Here is a 26,808-nt window from a genome sequence, read left to right as displayed (position 1 = left end):
CAGTTCCCTCAGCCTTTCTTCATAAGTCATGTGCCCCAGCCCCCTAATCATTTTTGTTTCCCTCCGCTGGACTCTCTCCAATTTGTCCACATCCTTTCTGTAGTGGGGAGCCCAAAACTGGACGCAATACTCCAGATGTGGCCTCACCAGTGCTGAATAGAGGGGAATAATCACTTCCCTCGATCTGCTGGCAATGCTCCTACTAATGCAGCCCAATATGCCATTAGCCTTCTTGGCAACAAGGGCACACTGCTGACTCATATCCAGTTTCTCATCCACTGTAATCCCCAGGTCCTTTTCTGCAGAACTGCTGCTTAGCCAGTTTGTCCACAGCCTGTAGCAGTGCATGGGATTCTTCCGTCCTAAGTGCAGGACTCTGCATTTGTCCTTGTTGAACCTCATCAGATTTCTTTGGCCCAGTCCTCCTATTTGTCTACGTGATTCTGGACCCTATCCCTACCCTCCAGCATATCTACCTCTCCTCCCAGCTTAATGTTATCCATGAACTTGCTGAGGGTGCAATCCATCCGATCATCCAGATCATTTAACCCTATACCTCTCAGCTCTTGCTGCTAGATATGTAGGTCTAGGGTTAAAATCCCACTGTCATTCCAAGCTGGGTCTCTTACAAAAGGGCAGCTGCAACATGGAACTTAAACTCCAGTGGCTTCATGGGGCCTATTACAGGGACACTTTCACATCTCACTCTAGGAAGAAATTTGTTTTTATTAAATCAACAAATTACCTCCTACCATTTTTTGTGTGTTACCAATATTCATACTGACAGTCACTTCTCTCTGATCTGTTATTAAAATTAAAAATACAATGTAGCTAGCTTTACTCTTTTAATTAGATAATTGTTGTACAGTTTGTCATTATAATCCTTGGAGTGTAACATTTGGTTATTGTGATCACTTTTTGTGGATCAGTTACTTATTCAAGTGTTTTATAAAAAATAGGATCATGCATTAGTCAACAGACTTTTTTCACTCTGAGGAAGATATACCGCCTGTGGGAGACATAAAGGGGGATCAGACTTTGCTGGAGGCAGTATGCCTTTCAAAGGTATATGTATTCTGGATGCTGTGGGGAGCTTGCTGAGAAGTGCCCATTGCTACACCTGTTCAACAAATATAATCACCAGTACTCCCCAGGCCTTAGAGCAACTCTGTTGTTGCATAGGGTGGGTGAAGGCAGAACCATAGCCCCGAGGGGCTGCTAACACTGACATCAGCACTAGCACTGCTAGACCATCCCATTCTTCTCTTCCTCAGTACTAGGAGCCAGGTTATGCCTGTTTGAGGGAGAGCTTTCACCCCTTCTTGCATTTATCCAGGCGGATGTATAATTTTGTCTATTGTGCTGAAATGTTAACTCTGTTACCAATATATCTCCTGTTATGCACATGCACGCTCACACACACACACACACATTTACTTTAAAAAATATTTAGATATCTCCAGATTTCCAGTGGTGCTAGGCAACCACAATTCCTATTTATGCCCATGGGAGCTGTAATTACTCAGAACCTTTGAAAATCAAGCCATTAGTGCTTAGATACTATGTAAGGGGCAACATAAAACAACCCTAAGAAAGAGAGTTTTCCTTACTTTCAAGTTATATTGTTATGATGTAATGATTGTATTATAGGGGTGTTAAAGCATGTTTGTCATCTGTTGATTCACTGACACAGCAGCTCTTAACTCTTTTGGCTATGTGCTTACTAAGCACCCTCACAGTTATTTTTGGTTTGAGAATATTTTTATGAGAGAGGCATTAGGTGTATGTTCTGGTTTTCACTCAAACTGTGCACCATGTGGGAAAACTGACAGCAAGTTTACAAATGTAAATGTGTGATAATGCCTAAGATAAGCAGGTCAGTATAAACAAAACCAGAAGAGCTAGACTTCAGAGAGGCATATGTTCATCTCAGTGCACAGGGATTTACACGTCAGCACTAATTATTTTCTGTTTGACAATGTGATTGTGCCATTTTAAAGCTGGTGATAGGAGGTACTAATAAGTACTTCAACTGAGAGTGGAGATCAAAGCCACAGGTCAAGCTAGCCCCCTGCCAAAAGTTATATATACCAGGAACTTTCTAAATAAAACCAAATAATCTAATCTGCTCTCTCTCTTATGTCCTAAGTAATTATGAAATCAGTATTACATTAGTAAAATTAATGGTATCCAAATCTTGCCAGTTATAAAGCACTTAGGCATGCTCATCCATTCAGACCCCTTCCCTTCCCCCCCTCCCCCAGATAGGCTGAACATTCCTCCAATTTGGAATAGCATGTATCTTGTGCTTGAATAAAAAATAAAATAAACAATAACTCTTGCTCAGCAGTCCCTAGCTCAAACTGGGAGACTGTTCTATCCTATACCTTTGAGAGAGGGGAGTCAGTCATTTAAATTCAGATTTATCACTAATCTTTCCACACTTACTAATAGGTGTGTAAATGTCTCTGAAGATCATCCCTATTGGAAGAGTGCTGCATGCACAATTTTGAACCTGTGTTAAAACTGTTCAACTTCACTTGGCAATTCTATGTCTGAGAAACCACTCTGATGATGAATGTGATATAATGCCTTTGAAGAAAGCTTTAACTGCTCATTAAGCAGATAGTTGGAGGTATTTATAAACATTACAGGGCCAGATCCTTGGACATCTGAGGGGGTGGGGAGCTTAAAGGAGCGATTTTGACTCCCCCCTTCCTTGGGTGCCCTGCACTGGGCTTTGACCTTAATCAATTGTTAATAACTTCAAGAGGCCATTACAGCAGGTAGGGATCACGTATGTGCCAGAAGTCCAAGTCATGCACTCTTTCCAGTCTTGCCATTATCCTGTGCGGAGGAGTCGCACCACCTGAAAATCCCCCTACGTGGTGGAAGTCGTCTAGGAGTCTGATCCAGAGGGTTTAGGGCTGCTTAGCACCTGTGCAACAACAAAAAGCAGCCAGAACACAGCTAAGGATCAGGGCACTGTGCATGGTGTGACATGTCACACTATCCTCATTTCTGTCTGGAAACATAAGACAAAGAATGGCTACTGCCTGAGTGTAATGGAGACATACCAGCCCATAAAAGTAAGATTATTTGAATGTAGAGAATGTAAATATTTTATATGCATTGTAGGGAGAGTGGATAGTGACACCTATAGTACAGTTGACTTTTGCTTTCCATTATAAGGCCATGCTTATAATTGTCTCTTTGCTAATAGCCCCTTTGCTAAACTTCACCCATTTGGGCTGAAATTTTCCATGCTTTCCTCTTTGCCTCATACTGAATTTTTGGAAAGTTTCACTGAAAATGGTTCAGTCATTTCTGGAAATGAGGTTACGGAGAAATAAGCAGATTTGGCAATGTCAGTATTTTTTCACCCATATTTTGAAGAGCTCTAGTACCTTTGTACCCTGGAGCAGGAATTTGAAATTTGGAAGGAAATACTGCTGGGGGCAGACAGCTGCCTTTTCCTGTCTTTGTGAAAATTCACTTAGATTTAGCTATGTTATAAGACTCTGAAAATCAACATTTGAACATAAATTTATAGATTTTAAGGCCAGAAGGGACAAGCGTGATAATTTAATCTGACCACCTGCATAAGACAGACCATAGAATTTCATCCACTAATTCCTGTATCAAGCCCCATAATGTGGTCAAACTAGAGCATGTATTTTAGAAAGCCATCCAGTTATGATTCAAAGTTTTCAAGTGATGATGCTTATTAATTATTTAGCATTATGACAGTGCCTAGGGGCATCAGTCATGGACCAGGGCCCCACTTGTTTAGGCATAGTACAAATGAGCAACAGAAAGATAGTCCATCCCCTGAAGAGCTTACAATGTAAATATAAAATGAGAGGTGACAGGTGACAACAGTAAACAGATGACAGAAGCACAAGGAAACAATAAGACAATACTGGTAAGTTGGTTAACTGCCCTTACTGTTAACATTTCAAGCTTTATTTCTGGTTTGAATTTGTCAAGATACAACTTCCAGCCATAGGTTCTTGTTATGGCTTTGCTAGATTAAAGAGCCCTTTGCAGGTATTTATAAGTCATGATGAAGTCACCTCTTCACCCTCTCATTTATAAGATAATTAGATTGGAGCTCCTTAAGGAGACTGTAGGGCATGTTTCCCAGTCCTCAAATCATTCTTGTAGCTCTTCCCTGAGCTCTCCCTAGTTTTTCAATATCCTTTCTTAAGTGTGGAAACCTGAACTGGCCATAGTACCGATAGTAGTCTCACCTTTGCCTTATAGAGATAATATAGCCTGCCTGTTCCTACTTGATACTGACCTGTTTATATATCCAAGGATCCCATTAACACTATTGGCCATAACATTACATTGGAAGTTTATGTTAATTTGTTTGCCCACCACTATCCCTAAGACCTTTTAAACTGTTTTCTAGGATACACACTCCCATCCTGTAACTATGCCCTATGTATTTTGTTCCTAGATGTAGGACTTCATATTTGGTGCTAACGTGCACGTTGTTTGTTTGCACCCGACTTTTCAAGTGATCCAGATTACTCTGTATAAGTGCCTTGTCCTCATCATTATTTATCATTCTGCAAGTCATTATAGGCAATGATTTTGTATTTTCTTCTAGATCACTGATAAAAATATTAAATAGTGTGGGACCAAAAACCAGTTCCCATGAGACCCCATAGTAACACACACTTGTTGATGATTTCCCTTTAACAATTATGTGGTAAAATCCATTAGTTAGCCAGTCTTTAATTAATATAATAGGTGCTAGATTGATTGTGTATTATGTTAATTTTGCAATAATGTACCATCAGATGTAGAGTATGAAAACCTGTTTTATACCTCAAATACCTGATTCCTCAACCAGTGTGTTATGCACAGATCTTTCTCAACAGAAAGCTTTATGAATATTTTATTGATTTTGCTGCTGACATGTTGTTTAACACTTATGTCACAAAACCTGTAATTTCAGTTTATTCAGGCAAGAACTCCTTTGAGCTTTTAATTCTTATTCAAGGGAAAGGTTTATTTTGTTTGAATTTAATTTTATTATGAAAACTTAGTCAGCCTGTAGAAAAGGAATTTTTCTCCCTGGGCAAATTTGCTTGGGAATAGGAAACTAAAAGAGCAAAATGATTCATAATTTTCAGAAGTGTCTGGTCAGCGTGAAGAAATACAGCTTTTGAAGTATATGAAACTTGGTCTGCTTTAAAAATGTGAATCTGAGCGAAAGCTAGCGTCTGTAGATTTCACCAGCTCTTCTTCTTTTTGAGCAGATTTTGTGCTGTGTTCATATTGCTGAAGGTATGGTTCCACCCAAACAAGGGCTCTGTTATGAAGACATTGTGGGCTCCATGTTCATTATATTCCCCAGACCAAATGTGCTCAATTGACAAGTTAAAATAAATTTTTCCTAATTGTCAGTCATGCAAACAAACTAGGAACTGAGAATCAAGATTAGTTCTTTGCTTCTCGCATATCACTACCAGCTAGGGTGACCAGATGTCCCGATTTTATAGGGACAGTCCCGATATTTGGGGCTTTTTCTTATATAGACTCCTATTGCCCCCCATCCCGATTTTTCACACTTGCTGTCTGGTCACCCTACTACCAGCAATAGAGATTCTGCAGATCACACTGGACCCCTGTGCCGGCCCATTCCCTTCTAATAAGGCCATCAGTAACGCTTGTGAAGTCCCATTTTATTCAGCAGGTTTTGAACATGCAACTGACTGGAACTTGGTTAACAATTGTGTAATAATGCCCAAGAAGGGCTAGAATCCATCTAAGCCATATTTACTATGCATTAGATAACAGGAGTAAAACGGCAGTAAAAACCTAATTGTCTTACTTCAGTCAGAGGATATGATTCTGAATATAAACAAGGAACAGAACTCTTAAGTAAGAAGGTACAACTTTATAGTTGTTTTTTCAGAGAAGACCTGCAGAAGAATTACTTCAGATGCTGTTTTCTTGCAAATCCATTAAAGAATACAATAGGAAGCATGAGATAAAGGCCCCAATCCTGCAAACAGTCAAAATAATAAAGTATCCATAATATAGTTCATCCTTTGTACTTCAAAGAGGATTGGAACTTGTGAGACATTTTATTTATTTTCTTACAATCTGAAAAATAAAAGTTAAGCACCTGCCCATTTCTCTGGGTCAAGGCAGAAAGTGATGTTGATATTAATTTAAATCACAAAATGTGATTTGAATAGCTGAGTTACATACCTCAATACCTCAACTACAAGGCTCTTAAAATAGCCTTTGTAAAATTTTTCTATTTTGTCTTTTTTTCTCATTTACTCATCCTTGTTCCTGGCAATATTCTCCTCCCCTGGAGACAAAGCCACCATTCTTCTGGACAGGAGGGTCCTCTCTTTGTATCCCAGGGATCAGCAACCTTTGGCCCGCAGCCCGCCAGGGTAAGTACCCTGGCGGGCCGGGCCAGTTTGTTTACCTGCCGCACCTGCAGGTTTGGCCGATTGCGGATCCCAGTGGCCGTGGTTTGCCGTCCGAGGCCAATAGGGGCTGTGGGAAGCGGCGTGGGCCAAGGGATGTGCTGGCTGCCACTTCCCACCCCCCCATTGGCCTGGAATGGCGAACCGTGGCCAGTGGGAGCCACGATCGGCCGAACCTGTGGATACGGCAGGTAAACAAACCAGCCCGGCCTGCCAGGGTGCTTACCCTGGCGGGCCACGTGTCAAAGGTTGCTGATCCTGTTGTAGCCTATCAGCACCACTCTTTAATAAGACAGAAAGGTTACTGCTAAGTATTACATGGCATATATTGCTAGGTAGAAATTGATTCCAGGGTCTCCTGCATGGCAGTGCCAAGCACTTCCAGAAAGATGCTTAGCTGGTCTACCCACATGTTTCTTTAGGGATAATTTTACTTATTGTGTCTTTGTCATTTAGCCTCACAGCACCTCATGTTCTTGCAATAATCTCCTGGAAACACAGGCTATTTGTCAAATCAAATCAGACCACTTGTCCATCAAGTCTAGTAGCATCTTGCTTCCAACACTGGCAAATGCCTGATACTTTATAGGAAGACGAAAGACTCCCCTATAATATACATGGCCAGTTGTATGATACAGTACTTGGTGGGGAGAAATTACTTTCTGTTCTCTGCCGTCTGATAAGCTGAACCACAGAAGCATGAGATCTGACCATTCTTATTTTAACAGGTATATCTATAAATATTATTCCTGGCTATAATATTTTTAGCTCCATTATGAAATTCAATTACAGCCTAGTGGAACAAATACAGTTCAGGGGCTCAGGAAGTCTTGACTAACCATCCTAGCTCTGTCACTGACTTGCTCTGGGGCTTTAGGCATGTCAGTTTATCACTCCACATTAGTTTTCTCTTTCTTACCTATTGCATGGGAGTGTCATGAGGATTAATTAATTAAAATGTTTGCACTCTGTGTGTGTAATTCACTTCTCATAAAATATATTTGCAGAAATAAACCGCAGGCTTTGTAAGTTAAAACCCACAGCTTAACTTTCACCCAGAAACCAGCAGGCAGCCAGTGCAGTATATGGAGCACCGGCTTAATGCAGTCTTGGTGTGATTACAATTTAACAAGCAAGCAGATGTATTTTACACCAGCGTCAGCTTCGAAATGGCCTTAAAATGTAGTCTTGTGTAGAGCACTACACTACACTACTAACCTCAAAGCAACATAGGAATGGCTCTATCTGTAGCCATGTCCACATTCAAAAGGAACAGTCATGACCTTCTTGTGAACCAGAGACTGGAAAAAAGCAGACTTGGCCACAGATGCTATCTGCACACCCTTAACATTTAGCATGACCCTCACTCCCCAAATTATGAACCTGAAAAAACAAACTTGGATGCACTCCCTCAAATCAAGGTAATGTAATCTCTGCCACTTTTTCTGCTTGCTTCCCCCAACCTATCACATTACCTGCGTTGTATGGATTGAGTCTAAACCAATCCCCAGCATCAGACAGATCCTGGATAAATCACTCAACTACCTTAGACAGATCAGACAAGACAGAAATAGAGAGGTGAATGTCATCAGCATACTGAAGATACTGCAGCCCATGGACTAAATTCTACTTTCAGTTACATCATGTAAATCCAGAGTAATCCCATTGACTTCAGTGAAATTACTCCAGATTTGGTGTATCTGGAATATCTCATCCATGTGTGACTAATGATACTGCAAGGTATGACCCTGAACATATCAGAAATGACTACAAGTCTCTGGGTGTCAGGGTGAAGGAACTGGGGGTATAGGTGGTATTCTCATTGATCCTTCCAGTCAAGGGTAAGGATCCAGGCAGAGATAGACACATCCTTGAGGTAAATACATGGCTGTTTGGATGGTGTCACCAGGAGGGCTTCGGCTTACTTGACCATGGAATCCTGCTCTGAGAAGGACTGCTGAGCAGAGATGGGGTCCACCTGTCTAGGAAGGTGTCGGAGAAAATCTTTGGATACAGACTGGCTTACCTAGTGAGGTGGGCTTTAAACTAGGTTCAATGGGGGCAGGAGACAAAAATCCACAGGTAAGTCCAAAACATGAAGATCTGACTGAAGGGTCATGGGAAATCGCAGCATGAACAAAGGACAAACATGACATAACAAAGAGGGGAAATCTAATAATCCTTTTAGATGTCTCTATATACTAATGTAAGAAGTATGGGGAATAAACAGGAAGAACTAGAAATACTAGTGAATAATCACAAATATGACATAATTGGCAACACAAATAACTTGGTGGGATAATTCACGTGACTGGAATATTGGTATAGAAGGGTACAGCTTGTTCAGGAAGGACAGGCAAGGAAAAACAGAAGGAGGTGTTGCCTTGTATATCAAAGGTGTATACACTTGCACTGAGGTTGAGACAACTGGGAGGCAGACTTGTTGAAAGTCTTTGGGTAAAAATATAAAAGGGGTAAAAAAACAAGGGTGAAGTCATGGTAGGGGTCTACTATAGGTCACCTAACCAGGACGAAGAGATGGATGAGACTTTTTTTAAACAACTAACAAAATTATCCAAAACACAGGATTTGGTGATGGGGGACTTCAACTACTCAGACATCAGTTGAGAAAATAATACAGCAGGGAACAGATTATCCAACAAGTTCTTGGAATATACTGGAGACATCTTTTTGTTACAGAAGGTGGAGAAAGTGACTAGGGGAGTGGCTATTCTGCATTTGATTCTGACAAACAAAGAGGAACTAATTGAAAATCTGAAGACTGAAGGCAGTTTGGGTGAAAGTGGTCATGAAATGACAGAGTTAATGATTCTAAAGAATTGCAGGAGAGGAAGCAGGAGAATAAAGACAATGGACTTCAGGAATGCAAACTTTAGCAAACTCAGAGAATTGATAAGTAAGATCCCATGGGAAGCAAATCTACGGGGGGGGGGGGGGGGGGAAGAGTTCAGGAGAGTTGGCAGTTTTTTAAAGAGACATTATTAAGGGCACAAGAACAAACAATACCAATAAAAAGAACAGGAGTACTTGTGGCACCTTAGAGACTAACAAATTTATTAGAGCATAAGCTTTCGTGGACTACAGCCCACTTCTTCGGATGCATAACAATACCAGTGTGTACAAAAGATAGGAAGTATGGTAAAAAGCCACCTTGGCTTAACCAGGAGATCTTCACTTACCTGAACTCAAAATTAAGAGTCATACAAGAAATGGAAAATAGGTCAAATTTCAAAGGATGAGTATTAAAAAAACAACACAAGCAGTTAGGCACAAAATTAGAAAGGCCAAGGCCCAAAACAAGGTTAAACTAGCTAGGAATATAAAAACTAACAAGAAAGCATTTTACAAATACATGAGAAGCAAGAGGGGACAGGATAGGTCCATTACTAAATTAGGAGGGAAAGACAATAACAGAAAACACAGGGATGGCTGAAGTGTTTCAATTTTCAACAAAAAAGTTTGCATCAATGTAAATGGGATAGATAGGAAAAGTACAAGTTAAGAATTACTTAGACAAGTTAGTCTTCAAGTCGGTAGGGCCTAACAAAATACATCCTAAAATAATTAAGGAACTGTGTGAAGAGATCTCTGAACCATTAATGATTATCTTTCAGAACTTGTGGAAGATATGAGAGATACCAGAGGACTGGAAAAGGACAAATACCGTACCTATTTAGCAAAGGGGAATAAGTATAACCTTGGGAACTATAGACCAGTCAACTTAATTTATTTTGCTCCATAAAGATAACGGAGCAAATAATCTAACAATGAATGTGTAAGAACCTAGAAGAAAATAAGGTAATAAGTAACAGTCAATAGGAATTTGTCAAGAACAAATCCTGTGAAACCAACTAATAGCCTTCTTTGACAGAGTAACAAGCCTTGTGGATGGGGGAAAGCAATAGACATCTGTGACGTTATTGATATAATCTGGGACCATATAGATCATTGTTGCAACCAAGGTCCTGTAGTGGCATGCAAATCTTGTATAAAGGGGGTCAAATGGGGTGTCTAAGACAAGGTTATGGTTTACTGGTTATGATTATGCTGTCTATATGTGTGTATCAATCTTGTAGTTGAAGTTATGAATATTGGTTCTATACTGTCTATTTCAAACTTATGCTACGCTGCTGGGTGACATCCCAGACAAACTGGTGTTAGCTCTGCCTAGCCTGCTTGGTGGCCCATTAAGGACCATCAGCTATACAATGGACCCATTGAGAGAAGGCAAATATGCCTTGAGACTCAGCAAAGTATGCAGGAACTTGCCCATGTGACTCCAGACTCCATTTTGCTGTAATTTTCCACAGTAAGAACAAAGAGGTGTTCCTACACCTGGAAAAGACTATATAAGGCTGATGCCTCATCTCCATCTTGTCCTCAATCCTGCTTCATACCTCTGGAGGAACTTTGCTACAAGCTGAAGCTTTGAATAAAGGACTGAGGACCCACCCCAGCAGGGGATGTATTCCAGAGACTTGATTTGAACCTGCAGTTTATTCTATCGCTGCTGCAAGCCTGAACCAAGAACTTTGCCATTACTGTATGTAATTGATTCCATTTAACCAATTCTAACTCTCATCTCTATCTTTTTCCTTTTATGAATAAACCTTTAGATTTTAGATTCTAAAGGATTGGCAACAGCGTGATTTGTGGGTAAGATCTGATTTGTATATTGGTCTGGGGCTTGGTCCTTTGGGATCAGGAGAACCTTTTTCTTTTACTGGGGTATTGGTTTTCATAACCATTTGTCCCCATAACGAGTGGCACTGGTGGTAATACTGGGAAACTAGAGTGTTTAAGGAGATCGCTTGTGAGACTTGCGGTTAGCCAGTGGGGTGAGACCGAAGTCCTCCTAGTCTGGCTGGTTTGGTTTGCCTTAGAGGTGGAAAAAACCCCAGCCTTGGGCTGTAACTGCCCTGTTTGAGCAATTTGTCCTGAGTTGGCACTCTCAGTTGGGTTCCGCCAGAACTGCATTGTCACAACATCATATATCTCAACTTTAGTAAGGCTTTTGATATTGTCTCACATGACCGTCTCATAAACAAACTAGAGAAATATAACCTAGGTGAACCTACTATAAAGTGGGAACACAACCAGCTGGAAAATCATACTCAGAGTACTTATACAGTGCAGTGATTCACATTTGAGCTGGAAGAGTATATTAAGTGGGATGTGTCCTGGGTCTGGTTCCATTCAGTATCTTCAGAAATGACTTGAATAATGGCATAGAACATACAAAATTTGCTGACGATACCAAGCTGGGAGGGGTTGCAAGCACTTTGGAGGACGGAATAAGAATTCAAAATAATCTTGACAAACTGGAGAAATGGCCTTAGTTAAACAGAATGAAATTCAACAAGGACAAATACAAAATACTACACTTAGCAAGGAATAATCAATTGCAAAAATACAAAATGGGAAATGACTTCATAGAAAGGAGTTCTGCAGGAAAGGATTTGGTGGTTATAGTGCATCACAAATGAAATATGGGTCAACAACATAATACTGTTGCAAAAAAAAAGCAAACATCATTCTGGGATGTATTAGTAGGAATGGTATAAGCAAGAAACGAGAAGTAATTCTTCCACTCTACTCTGATAAGGCCTCAACTGGATTATTGTGTCCAGTTCTGGGCACCGCATTTTAGGAAAGATGTAGACAAACTGGAGAAAGTCCAGAGGAGAGCAACAAAAATTACTGAAGGTCTAGAAAACATGACCTTTGAGGAAAGATTGAAAAATTGGGCTTGTTTAATCTGGAAAACATAAGACTGAGGGTCCCTCCCTCCAACCTGATAACAGTCTTCAAGTATGTAAAAGGTTGTTATAAAGAGGAGAGTGATAAATTGTTCTCCTTAACCACTAAGGACTGGACAAGAAGTAATGGTCTTAAGTTGTAGCAAGGGAGATTTAGCTTAGACATTAGGAAAAACTTCCTAACTGTCAGGGTAGTTAAGCACTAGAACAAATTACCTAGGGAGATTGTGGAATCTCCATCATTATAGATTTTTAAGGTTAGACAAACACCTCTCGGGTCTAGATAATTCTTAATCCTGCATCAGTGCAGAGGACTGGACTAGATGACCTACGGAGATCCCTTCCAGTCCTTCATTTCTATTTCTATCCAAGAATTGAAATTGGCCCTGAGTCTCCTCACTAGCTTAATAATCTCATGTAACTGAACAGGAGGGATTCACAACAAAGACCCTCCAGTGTAGATGAACAACCATCCAAATGCTACCCTTTGGGATCTATCTGAAATATTCCTTTGTAATGTCAGCTAGAAAAGGTATTCTTCACTTCCAGACCAAACTGTTGTGTAATGTTGCTGTTATACAGTTATGTTTCATCTTTGAGATGGCTACACTTGTATGAATTGCTTCCTAAATATAGTTTGCAGCATCAACATGTACAGCACTTTGAATAAATGATACTTCATATATGAAAGGACATTAACTATTGCAAATTATTTGTCAGAAATTATAGAAAAGCCAGAGAGCAGGTTTGCTTAGCATGGAGCTAAAATTAGCTGTAAAATGAGGAACAGAAAATAAGTATAGGAACACAAGTTAGCTAATTATCAAATTCACAAGAAATGTAAGGGGCATTTCTTTCCCTAAAATACCAGGAAAACATTCCCTCTATATTGTAAAAAAGGGCAGCTGAATATCTGCCAAAGCCTTTCCAGCTTGGTTTGCCACATTCAGGGGCATTTCAGTTGCCTCCAGACATCACACTTGTATCTCCTTAAAAAAGGTATAGCACTCATTTTGAATGCAAATTTGCCTTTGTACAACACATGCCTGGTATTGTCTCACTGCTAATTCCTGCAAATGATAAAGAAATAAAGTAATAAGCTTTCAGTTACCTGGACCAGAAATCAAAGTCCAGCAATAGCTGACAACATTAATAGCACTAAAGGGGTTGGATTCATTATACTGCCTTAGGTCAGAAATGTATATAAAGTTTAATATGTATGTAAGTAAGTATTAGACAGGCATCAAGATCTGCAAGAAAGACACACCTGGCAGGTAACCACACCTGGCAGGTAAGGAAAGAGAGGCAATTGTTTGCCAGTGGCTACAATGCATGTATTAAATCTCAACCCCCAAATGTGGATGTAGCAGGTGGCTCGCGTTGGAGAGGTTGATCACCCATCCTGTTGTTTCAGGGATGCTCCTTACGTGGTACCAAACATCCCATGAGCCTACCCAGTAAGGAGCAGCTACTGAGCGTTAGATGATTAGGCAAAAACTAAAAGTTTTCAAGCCACACGTCTGCGGGTCAGAAGTTCACGGTGACTCTGCACCAGACATAACCCACCCCACGGGGACAGCCCTCAAAGCGCCCCTGCCCTGTACCGTTCGGGCAACGGGGCTTCTTTGCCCCGAAACACAGCGGGCCACATGCGTGCTGCAGGCGGCCTCGCTCGGATACCGCTGGTTACAATGCCCAGCGCGCGTGACACCACGGGTCACCCCCAGAGCGCCACTGCCCAGTCCACCGGGCGCCTCCCCGCCTGCGAGCGGAGCCGAGCGGCCCCCAGTGCCAGCGCTCGGCAGCGACGGGACTATTGCAGTTAAGCCCTTTGCCCTGAGGGGGAGTGCGGGCCCCTCCGGGGGATCCACGCAACCGGCCCCCCTGGAGAAGGGGCTGGAGCTGCCCAAGCTGCCGCTCCCCAGGCCGGATTCGCTCGCAGCGGGGCCGAGCTGTCGCTCGAGGGAAGAGCTTTCATTGCCCAACAAGCCCGGCCCGTTCCCGCTGGGTCCTTCCAAGAGCCCCTTGCTCTTCCCATTGTGTGCCGGGTTTAAGTGACCAGCGCGCGCCTGAACGACCCGGCCCGGGAAGGCTTTAGCATTTGGGAGGGGATTGTTGGAGGCACGATGGGGACGCGCCGCACACCTGAGCCCGTCCCGCTACGGAACGCAGAGCGGCCAGTTGCTCAGGCGTTCTACGAAGACACCCCCTCCCGCCGAGGACCCATCGCTCGCTCCTAACCCGGCCCTGCCTGTCTCAGGCGCGCGCGCTCTTGTCTCTTCCTTTAGTAACTCGGTGCAGAGGTAGCAGGAGCGGCGCAGGCGGCGGGGCCGGAGTGGGCTGAGGCGGCCGTTCCCTATAGCGAGAGCGCAGCGCACTGAGCCCCCTCCCCTTGGGACAGTCACACACACGGTGAGGGGGGTGTGTGTGACGACGAAGGGTTCCAGACACAGGGGTCGGGAGGGTTTCCGTGAGTGACCGTTGAACGGGGATAGGGGGCGAGCGGCCCCAGGCGGCTCCTGGTCACGTGACTCCCGAGCGCCCTCGTCGCAGGCGGACAGAGCCGAATCGATTTGGTGGCGAGATCGTTGGGCGCGCGCCTGCAGGTGCGGCTCCGACGCGCGTCCTGGGGGGTGGGTGAGGAAGGTTGTGGGTGTGCGCGCGCGCGCGCCCTCCCGCGTGTCCCCTCCGGCGGCCCGTCCAGCCATCCCCCTTAACGCGCTCTCTTTTCTCGCCTGTAGAGATGCCCTCGGCTACCAACAGCACTATGGCGAATAACAGCGGCAAAGTGGGGCCAGTGCCGGCGGGTAGCGAGGCCGCCCCGGCAGCGGCTCCCCCCCAGGTGGTAGCGGCTGCGGGCGGCAGCACCAGCTCGGTGCAGACCGAGGCCATGAAGCAGATCCTGGGAGTGATCGACAAGAAACTGCGCAACCTGGAGAAGAAGAAGGTACCGTAGCTCCCCGCACCCCCGCCTGGGCCCCGCCACCCCTTCCCGTGTTCTGGCTTCCTCTGCTCCAGCCCTCCCCGGACTCAGCGGCCGCACTTTCCCTCTCGGTCTCTAGGTTCCCTTCCCCGCCCGGGAGTTTCCGCTCCCCGGCGGCCTGTTGTTCTGTCTCACGCCGGGGTTGCGGAATCGCCTTTCCCCGTCATCCACGGCGGGGATTGGCCGGCCCGTGGCCCGCTGTGCGGGGAGCGAGGTCCCGGGTCTCGGTGCTCCTGCCCCGGCCGGCCTGGTCCCCTGGGAGTTGCCGCGGGACTGCTCGGGGCGTTCCCGGTGTGGGCCCGGCGGAGGCTCCCGCCGGAAGGTTCCAGAAGAGCGGCCGGAGAATTCCTTTTTTGCTCGGCCTGGCCGAGGCGCGCAGCCCTTTGTCCGCAAAGCCCTGCGCGGGGCGACGCGCGTCCCCCTCATGGCGCTGTTTGGGCTCGGACACAGGCAGGAGGGGCCGCCACTGCCCCCTTTCCCGTCCTCTCAGTCGCGGTCGGTGTCCCAGCTCCCGGTGAGACACCGGTGCGGTGAACCACAGCCCCCACCTCCCCACTCCTTTGTTCCTGTGGGCCGGGGTCTTTGCGTGCTCAGCCTTTGCGGGGGGGATGAATTGGGCTTGTAACCGCCCCATGGAGTAGCGACCCTCTCCCCCTGGGACAGAGAGCTGGGGGGGTGCGGGGCGATAGGATCTGCAGTTGGTGGGGCTCACCGACTGTGCACATGGAGGCTGAAGCTAACATGGCGGCGGTGAGAGGCAGTCTCAGCCTCTCCGAGGCAGCTGCATTGTGTGAGCAGTTACTGGCAGCACAAAGTCGGGTCCAGCCGGCCACCCTACCAGAGATTCCCAGCCCCTGGAGGCTCCCTCTGTATGGGTATCGCAGCCAAAACTCGAAGGCGTCCAGGATATTATACAACAGCCCTGGCCCTGACTCTGACTCTTGGGGTGTCTGTTGTGGGAACATCAGTTAATCTCAGAGGGTCTGGGTTGCCTAAGGAGAATGACGGTGTTGTGGCTACTTATCATTTCTATGGTACCAGTTGTGTACATGATGCTGTGTGTCAGATGGAACGTGCCACGCAAGTGACCCTGTTCTACAGAGCTTAATTGGTAAATGTGTAGTAGGACGCAGTAGCAAAACACAAGTTTGAATGGTTATTTCCCCCAATAAAAGCTCTGGCGTTTTGGTGATGTACTTGAGAAAACATTATATTTACAGGTTAAAACTTGGGATGCTACCAAAAAATTCTGACCTGCAGGAAGGTTAATCTCTTAATTCTGCTTTTGTTTTTAATGTTAAAATAAAACATGAATTCAGTTATGAAATTTTCTGTTTCACTTTTATTTAAAAACAAAACTTGAAATATGAGTAGTCTAGTCTATGAATTAACTATAATAAGGCTGTAAAGGTGGCCTGCAAAGGGGCCAAAAATTGTACCTGCTTTACACCTGTATGCATGAGTGCACTGCTTTTTTTTTCCTGTAGGAAATAGCAGGAACGTTAAGTGTTGTTTAAAGAGAGAGAGAGAGGGAAGGCTTTTTGTATGACTTTAAAATGTGGCAGGGGAGTTCTCTCATACTTTGCCTGTAGACAGACTTATACTTGTATAAGCAAAGGTGTGATATTAAACAGTTAAATCATTGCAAGCTTATGTGTAGACAAAGTCTTAGTCTTTAACTGAAGGTTTGGAGATTTTCAATCAATCCTTAAAACTTTCCCCAGGTGTTTTAAGTGAAATAAGTAGATTGTAAATGGTCTGAATAAAAAAACTTCAGACAAAGTAAGGAAGTGAAACAATATCATAAACCTGCTAATTTTCTGGGGTGGATACAACTTGAATGTTCAGTTAAAAATTAGAGGAGTGGGGGGCAGGGAGGTGGGGAGAAGAGCTCTTCTCCCCCTTCTACCCTAAAACAAGCAAAAACTGCACAAGTACAGCATTTTTGCCTTTGCTGGTCACTTTTACCTGTTGCTGTCTATATGCAGCAGTTTCTGAAGTTTTAAAGAAACTTACATTTTAACAAATGTGTTTGTCTTTTAATGCAGTCGCTCTCAACCTTTCCAGACTACTGTACGCCTTTCAGGAGTCTGATTTGTCTCCCGTATCCCCAAGTTTCACTTTGCTTAAAATCCACTTGCATACAAAATCAGACATAAAAATACAAAAGTATCACATGGTATAACTGAAAAATTGTTTACTTTCTCATTTTTACCATATAATTATAAAATAAATCAACTGGAATATAAATATTTTACTTTTTAGTGTATAGTATGTAGAGCAGTATAAAAGTCATTGTATGAAGTTTTAGTTTGTACTGACTTTGCTAGTGCTTATGTAGCCTGTTGTAAAACTAGGCAAATATCTAAATGAGTTAATGTACCCCCTTAGCAGATCACTGCATACGCATATCCCTGGTTGAGAACCACTGTTTTAATGGACTTTCTGGTAAAGTTCTATGAAGAGTATCTTAAATTAGAAAGTTATAAGTAGAAGACCTCAAAATTCTGATACAAATGCATGTAATTTGGGATGTTTTAGCTTGTGAATTCCTTAGTCTCCGTTAGTTCCCTATACCTGTGGTTATATATGGAGAGCAGTAGTGACTGCTTTAATTAAGGTGTCATGAGCATTTCATTATAACTGCTTATTACTTTCTGAAACTTGGCATGGAAACTTCCCTCATAGAGGAGAAGAACCTTTGAGTGGTTGTGGTGTGAATTGCTTTTGACTTGATAAATTGTGTATTAGCACTATATTTTGCTTTTTTTCTTGTTGCGCACGAAGTGTGCAGTTAAGGTCAGGTTGTATGTGCATAGCTAGCTTAGCACTGTGCACAGTGATGAAAGTGTGTGAAGGGGACAAGAGCTTCTGCACAACTCTGAAGTCTTGCTGCAGACCTCATAATGTGCATAGGATAAATGGTTCTTGGATGTGTCAAGCCAATTTGTTAAACTATGGTTTTTTTCCCCCCCATCTTTAAAAAAAACAAAGGTGTTCATATTCTCTGAAGTTTTGAAGATTGCATGGCTAAGTAATCAGAAGTAAGGAAATGACAGAGGCTAGATATGAAATATTTATTTGTGCTTATGTATTGTTTGTGATCACATGCTTAAATGCAGTATTTAAAAAAAAGTAGTTGTATGATCATCTAAATTTCTGAAGATGTTTTGCATGTAAAGGGTAAGATCAGAAATTATACAGAGTCTAGAGATAAGTGGATGAAAAACGTTAAATGTGAAAACGTCTGATGTGAAAGATCGAATGCTTTTACTAAAGGAGTTTGCAGGTGTTCATCTAGAACAGTGGTCTCCAAACTTTTTTGATTGTGCACCCCTATCAGTAAAAAATTTTTTGAGCATGCACCCCCTGCCGCGCTGAAGCGCAAAAAAAAAACCAAAAACAAAGCTGCTTGGACTCCCGCCTGACAAAACAAAAAAAAACAAAAACAAAAAAAGCACTCCTTCTGCCGAGCACCCCCAAGGATTCTCTTGCGCACCCCACTTTGGAGACCACTGATCTAGGAGGACAATGGAGTTAAGTTTTGAATGTTTATTAGCTAAGAACAAAGTAAAAATACTGTTGATTTGGTGACCTGTGCAGTTGGAGCCTGTGCAATTTTAGATATTTAAATCTTAAATAGTAAGTGTGGCTTGTGGTCTAATAAATGCTGTTTTGCTGTAGAAATCAGAAATGCTACATCTTGATTCAGAGAATTTTTTTTAGTTTCTCACTTTCATTAGCTGGTTCTGTAAGAGTAAAATGATGTTGCTAAACTCAAGTAGTAATAATTTTGGAATTAAATACAGTATTTGTTCAAAATATGTTGAAAATAATTCAAGCTAGAAACCATAGTAATTACAGGTGTTTATACTAAATTGCTAGTTATATTTCAGTCTTCTTGTTTTCAGTTTGCTTCAGAACTAGTGTTAAGAAAAGTTCCAAAGAGCCTAAGTGGTACATGTTTAAAGGGGGATAGAAGAAACTGGGTTACTGTCCTTTTAGATGTATAAAGAAAGCCTGAGGGTGTGTTTTATCTTTAAGAAAGATCGGGAATGGAGAATCTTCGTTTTGGACTTCTTGAAGGTCTCTTATGTGTTAAGACCTTCCTTAGGGCTTAATTCAAGGGACGTTCTATTGTCTAAAGTCTTTTCTTCCATCTGCTTATGAGTTGAATTAAATAGGTGTTTAAAAAAGTTTTAAACAGTCTGAATAAAAATCACTTAAACATCTCTTGACTTCACTTGCATAATGTGTGTGATATTAAAATCCTACTAGTTCTGTAATTACTCATAGTCTTCCAGGAAAAGCAAGCTAGACCTAAATCTCAATTTCTGTTCTTGTGTTTTTAATACAGAAGCTTTTTGTGGGGGGGGGGGGGAAGGGTTGGAGGGGTGAGAGCAAACTTTGTCTCCATTTTACAACCTGGGCGGGAGAGAAATGCCCCAATTACTTCCTCCCTTTCAGTTCACCTTTAATACCACACACAACCAAACTTCATGTGCTGTGCTAACTGTGCCATTGTCTTATGAAGCTTTAGAATGCTTAAAAATATGAAAGATGCTGTATTAAAACCATATTCTATAAACTGATAAATGTCTTGTCTTCATGAGAAAGCTGTACCAGTTTAACAACTGTAGGTTTAAAACCAATTTGGTTAATCCAGTGCAAACGGCTACATGGACACTCCTTTTTGATTTAAACCAACCTTAATTTGGCTTGGTTGAAATGAATGGGAAATGGTTTAAACTAAAATAAGTGGCCATCCTGGGGTTAGCACTAATTTTAAAACAGATTTAAGTTAAATTGCTGCAACTTTGTCTTGTAGCCAAACTGTAAATGAGTCTAAATATTTTAGTGATGTTTGCCAATATATATTTCATGGATGGTTCTACCATTTTCAGTAACATAGGAATTTCCATTGGAATACATCAAGTGGGTATTTCAGATTGGCCTAACTTTTTAGATAGTATTTATCTCTCTGCTTCCGTTTCTTGATAGATGTGCTAGACTTGCTGCATGAAAGATCTGACTAACAATCAGTCTATACTAGGACATAGTGATAAGTTTCTTCTGAAGAGGTTTTATGGAAGCAGCCGTTGTTGCTAGGTTTAAGGCCCCTCTGGTGATCAAAGGCTCTTCTCGCTGATCTCCATGTACTTTTGGTGAAGCAGTTGCATGCTCTGTCAGGAGGGCTGTCTTCTTGTTTCTTTGTGGGATAACACTAAATCAGTCCTGAGACTGTTCTCTTTTTTCCAAGTTACTTTCTTTTGTTACTCATATCCAGCATGGCCTGTCTCATATTAGTCAGCACTGTTACTGCACAACACATGTTCAGAGTGGTGGGCCCAGTCCCTGCATTTTTTTTTTTTTAAGGAACCAGACTCAAAGAAATGTCATCTAAAATAAAACTCAAAATTAGTTGTAATAAATATGACTGGAGGTTTCTGTAGTGAAATTGTGAGTGGAGGCAGACTATGTGAAACCACAGCTGAATTTGTTTGTGTTGGAACCTCCAAATGGCAGCATGGATATACTGATTTTTGGATACCTATTAAGTCCCAGCTCCAACCCTCAAAATTAAGCTCTCGTACCGGTAAAAAAATAAGTTCCTTGTTTCATCTCATTGTTTCATTTATAACTATTAGATTTTTAATAGAATAGAAGTTATTTCTCTCAATGCTTGATATAACTTCTAACAACTAGTTCTACATGCTCTGAAGAGAAAATAGACTCCTTTTCTGTGAGTTGGGCAAAATATCTTAATTACTAATGTAAGTAATTTTGCTGACTTTTTGCCTTTGATGGAAGCATGTGTTTGCCACAATATTTTAGAGCATCCAGCTGTCTGGACTGCTTCCCCCTTTAGATGACTCTTAAAATATCATATTTATGTTTTGTCTCTGGATTAAGCTATTGATGACTGAAAGAGTCCTTTGGCTAGACTTAATGTGTGTATTTAAAGGACTGTGAAAACCAAGTAAGATTGTACTTTCATAATGAACAAAAGGTAGCTCAAATCAGTAGAACTCACTAACGCTGCCTTATGTCGACTTCAGTCTGTAAGCATCTACACCTAAAATGCCCCTCCCGCCGATATAACTTGCCCACTACATTAACTACATCGACTTAATAACTCCATCTCCCTGAAAGGGGTAGTGCGTAAGTTGATTCAGTGTCTGTGTAGACACTGAATTGTTTACATTGCCTGTTGCCACCCAGGGGCTGATAGCCAAGGGCAGTGGGGGTCAGGCTGTCAGTGCCCCACAATGTCCCACACTGTTAGTTAAATCGATGCAAGCCCTTTCGGTGAAGACGTGCACTGCTGACAGAAGGAGCATAGCGTGGACGTTACAAATTGAAGTAATTACCGTGGTTGGCTGTATGTCAACTTAACTTTGTAGTATAGACATACCCTAAGGCAGTGGCTTTCAGTTTTTTTCCAGACTGCTGTACCTTTTTCAAGAGTCTGATTTGTCTTGCGTACCCCCAAGTTTCACCTGACTTAAAAACTACTTGCTTACAAAATCAAACATAAAAATACAAGTGTCTCAGCACACTATTACTTAAAAAATGCTTACTTTCTCATTTTTACCATACAATTATAAAATAAATCAATTGGAATATAAATATTGTACTTACATTTCAGTGTATAGTATATAAAGCAGTATAAACAAGTCATTGTATGAAATTTTAATTTGTACTGACTTCACTAGTGCTTTTTATGTAGCCTGTTATAAAACTAGTCAAATACTTAGATGAGTTGATGTACCCCCTGGAAGACCCCAATGGGTACACATATGCCTGGTTGAGAACCACTGCCCTAAAGCACGAAGTAAGTATTGCTGGAGAAGTCAAGTAAAATGGTAAGACAAAAGTGCAGGTCATGTTGGCTTGATTGTATGGATAGAAGACTAGGGATGTCCAGATTGGAATAAAAGTACTGTAGACAATGCATTGTATTAGTATTTCTGCACTGAAATTTTCTAGCAATAGGGAATTCATCCACTAGGAAGACTTACAAAATATCTAGGTATATTCGGTCACCATTGCACAAATAATTTACTGACTAATTCCCAGTAAGATTAATCTGCATTAGTAGGTAAATCACTGGTATCCTTAAGACACATAAATGTATTGCCTTGCATATTCTAGTGTGATTTTATTCACCTAAGATAGTAGATATTTCCAGTTAATGGAGTGAACAAATAATGTTCTTAAAAACCAATTCAAATAAAATGAGATTTTACATTTAAATTAGGGCTGTCACGCAATTAAAAAAATTAATCACGATTAATCATGCGATTAATCACACTGTTAAACAATAATAGAATACCATTTATTTAAATATTTTGGATACTTTCCACATTTTCAAATATATTGATTTCAGTTACAACACAGAATACATCTACCCTGATTGAATTGGCCTCGTTAGACTACAAAAAGTAACTTTCCCTCTGTTAATATTCACCCCTTCTTATCAACTGTTGGGAATGGGACACATCCACCCTGATTGAATTGGCCTTATTAGCACTGACCCCCCCCCCCAATTGGTAAGGCAACTCCCATCTTTTCATGTGCTATATATTTATACCTGCCTACTGTATTTTTCACTCCGTGCAGCTGATGAAGTCGGTTATAGCCCACAAAAGCTTATGCCCAAATAAATTTGTTAGTCTCTAAGTTGCCACAAGGACTCCTCATTATTTTTACAGAATACAATGTGTACAATGCTTATTTTATATTTTTTATTACGAATATTTGCACTGTAAACCAGAAGAAATAGTATTTTTCAATTGACTTAATACAAGTAGCATAGTGCAGTCTCTTGATCATGAAAGTTAAAGCTACAGCTGTAGAATTATGTACAAAAAACTGCGTTCAAAAATAAAACAATGTAAAATTTTAGAACCTGCAAGTCCACTCAGTCCTACTTCTTGTTCTGCCAATAGCTCAGACAAAGAAATTTGTTTACATTTGCATGAGATAATGAATGCTGCCTGCTTCTTGTTTACAATGTCACCTTAAAGTGAGAACGTGCATTTGTATGGCACTGTTGTAGCCGGCATTGCAAGATATTTACATGCCAGGTGCGCTAAAGATTCATATGTCCCTTCATACTTCAACCACCATTCCAGGGGACATGCGTCCATGCTGGTGACAGGTTCTGCTCGATAAAATGCCAAAGCAGTGCAGACTAAAGCACGTTCATTTTCATTATCTGAGTCAGATGCCACCAGCAGAAGGGTGATTTTCTTTTTTGGTGGTTCGGGTTCTGTAGTTTCCGCATCGGAATGTTGCTCTTTTAAAACTTCTGAAAGCATGCTCCACACCTCATCCCTCTCGGATTTTGGAAGGCACTTCAAATTCTTGCGGCGAATGCTGGAGCTATCTTTAGAAATCTCACATTGGTACCTTTTTTGCATTTTGTGAAATCTGCAGTGAAAGTGTTCTTAAATTGAACAGGTACTGTGTCATCATCCGAAACAGCTATAACATGAAATATATGGCAGAATGTGGGGTAAAACAGAGCAGGAGACATAATATTCTCCCCCAAGGAGTTGTTACAAATTTAATTAACACACTTTTTTAAACGAGCGTCATCAGCATGAAAGCATGCCCTCAGGAATGGTGGCCGAAGCATGAAGGGGCATATGAATGTTTAGCATATCTGGCACGTAAATACCTTGTAGTGCTGGCTACAAAAGTGTCCTGCACATGCCTGTTCTCACTTTCTGGTGACATTGTCAATAAGAAGAGGGCAGCATTATTTCCTGTAAATGTAAACAAACTTGTTTGTCTTAGCAATTGGCTGAACAAGAAGTACAATCCCAATTCGATTTTTTTTGAGTTAATCATGTGAGTTAACTGCGATTAATCGACAGGCCTAATTTAAATGATGGTAAATATTCAGTTTAGTATCACTTTAATGTCTTTTGATATTCTTTATAAAGCTGTGTTAAGTGCTCGACACTCAGATTTACATGAGAGAGAGTTCACTTAAATTTTCTAATATAGTACATTGAGAAAATCCTCAAATTCTAAACACTTACAGTTTCTGAATAAGAAACAAGGATGAAGCTGAAAATTCAGGAGCACATTATAAATCCAAAAGCTAAAAATATTATTACGACGTTAATGTGACCCTGTTGCGTTTCCTATCTATTTTAGAATATAAATTAAATAAGAGTGATCGACTATTTATTGTGTACAAGGAAAACAGGAATAGATAAACCTGTATGTGACCTAGCCAAGTTGTGGAGTGGGGAAAACAGTGCCTCTTGGAATTTCTGAAGTTTTGAGTGCTCAGTTTCAACTTTCATTTCACTTGAATGTTTGTTTGCATTTAGTTTTCCTGGTTCTTTTTTAAGAAATGGGGGAAAGTGCTTTGTAGTCACTTTCAAGATGCCTTTGTGGTGCTAGATCACTAAGATGACACATAATTGAAGAGGCAGTTAGTTGGGGAACATTCTAAAGCGCATGCATGAAAATATTAAACATTCGTTTATAAACTCTTTATATCAAAGTCAAGTTTTTCCCTCTTGAATAAGTACTATATAACAAGTCAATTTTTAAATATTCTGACTTCATCTATCTGAATTACAAAACAATGTCAGTCAGAACATCTATAACTCAGAAAAGACAAAGATAGTTTTATTTAAAAAATAAACATGCCTTTGGGTCAAGACCAAGCATGGAAAATTTTAGCCCAAAAGGAATTTGCTTGAGAAAAGTTGAAGTGAAATTAAAGGGGGTGATGGCTCACAATGAAAATTAAATCTTAGTTAGTTGCCAACAAACTCAATATTGAAAAAGATCAGTCAGACTTTGGCCAACAGCACTGACTCAGTTCAGGGCAACTGCACCTGTATTTTTCCTTCGTGGTCCACCAAGGCACCTACTGTAGGCTCTTGGTTCCTCAACTGTCCCCTTTCTTGGGTGGAGACCTACATGTCTCTCCCTCCTAACCAGGGTGTTTTTTTCAGGCTATGTAGTTCCCTGCCTACACATCCACAGCAAGCCAGACTGCCTAAACTGGCCAGCATCTGCACTTTACTTGCCAGCAGTTGCAGATTGCTACACAGGTTTTCCTAAGCAAGCATATTTATTCTTAAAGTACAAGTATTTTAGAGAAAAAATTAAACAATAGAACCTACATGCCTGCTTAAAGCTTACCAGAGGTCACTCCAGCCCAGCCTCTGTTAGGTTATAGTCCTTCAAGACCCACAACTGGGTTTTCCCTGTAAAAGTAAGTTCACAACCATTTCAGAACCAGAACAATCATAACTAGTTCAGTCTTTCCTTTATACAGCTTTGGCCTTTGACCTTGTATGACAGGTGATCAGCAGACAGAGGCCCACTTCTCAGGGCATAGGTTCAAAAGGCTGGGGTTTGGGTAACTGGACTTAAGGAATTTGTATTCACCTCCCTTGAGCTATTTCCAGGAAATCCATTTCATATGTACAGTCCCAAACATCCATTCTTTGGCACATTGTTCAATATAGTCCTTTGATCATCCAAGCTTTACATCCCATCTCACAGGGTCACAGTGAGTTAATGGCAGATCAAGGACTAAAACTGGGATCTACTGACTGTGTCCTGTGATCTGTTTAGTGGATCACTCTTCCTCTCATTTACCTCTTAAATTTTTCTGCTGTTTGTGCTTTTATATTTCAGAGTGCACATTGTGTGTGAGAACTTAGGATAAGATTGTACAGGGAAAAAATCAGTAAAACATCTCATTTTGCTGGGATACTGCAGTCGGGCTGCTAAGCAAAAAATTCTTACAGCAGTTACTTTATAGCACTTCTTGCTGATATTAGTTAACAGAGTAAATCAAGATGTCATTTTGTAAACCTTTATCTTTCTCTTATCTAGTAGTATCTTAGCCTAATGCAGTAGGTGACCTTCTGGACTGTGTCTAAAACTACCAAGAGGTAACACTTAGTCTGCATTTAGAATCCCATTTAACCAAATGCACATTATCACAGAGTGGCTCTTCCGCTGCATTGCAGAGGGCAAGGCTGCCTTCCTTTGGCTTCACCTTGGCATACTAAATATCTGGAAGCTTTGTGAGAAAGTAGCATTAAACAGGAATGACTTTTCTTCCAGTTTGTGGTGATGGAGAAGCCCTGTATAAGAACATTTGTTTCTAATAGTTAAAACTCAGCTTACCAAATTAAATGGTGGTTCATGGCAGAATTTTTTTTTTTTTTTTTTTTTGGGGGCAAAATTTTGCATTTTATGACTGAGTAGGCCAGGAGTGGCCAACCTGAGCCTGAGAAGGAGCCAGAATTTACCAATGTACGTTGCCAAAGAGCCACAGTAATAAGTCAGCAGCCCCTCATCTGTTCCCCCCACTCCCAGCGCCTCCTGATCACTGGCAGCCCCGCCGATCAGCTCCCTCCCCGCACCTCCAGATCTGCTGTTTCATGGTGTGCAGGAGGCTCTGGAGGGGAGGGGGAGAAGCTAGGGCAGGCTCAGGGGAGGGGGTGGGAAGAGGTTGAGTGGGGGGCAGGGCCTGTGGCAGAGCCATAGGAGTTAAGCAGTGAACACCCCCCCCCCCCCACAAGCACATTACAGT

At 41.7% G+C, this 26,808-nt stretch overlaps 1 protein-coding gene across 3 annotated transcripts in view; it reads left to right on the top strand.

The window, feature by feature from the left end:
* The first annotated feature begins 14,499 nt into the window (after window positions 1-14,499).
* Window positions 14,500-26,808, top strand: part of CAPRIN1 (cell cycle associated protein 1) — a 93,548-nt gene continuing 81,239 nt past the window's right edge. For 2 of the 3 annotated variants that reach the window (XM_034769705.1, XM_034769703.1), the window contains exons 1-2: window positions 14,500-14,653; window positions 14,983-15,188. In XM_034769705.1, coding sequence (XP_034625596.1) covers window positions 14,985-15,188 — 204 coding nt within the window. In that variant the 5' untranslated portion in view covers window positions 14,500-14,653; window positions 14,983-14,984. The other variant, XM_034769704.1, reaches the window with a different exon arrangement.

The sequence above is a fragment of the Trachemys scripta genome, chromosome 4, assembly GCF_013100865.1.
Source record: "Trachemys scripta elegans isolate TJP31775 chromosome 4, CAS_Tse_1.0, whole genome shotgun sequence".
NCBI lineage: Eukaryota > Metazoa > Chordata > Testudines > Emydidae > Trachemys > Trachemys scripta.
Note: the sequence above shows the minus strand (reverse complement) of the source record. Positions and strands in the feature narration are given on the sequence as shown.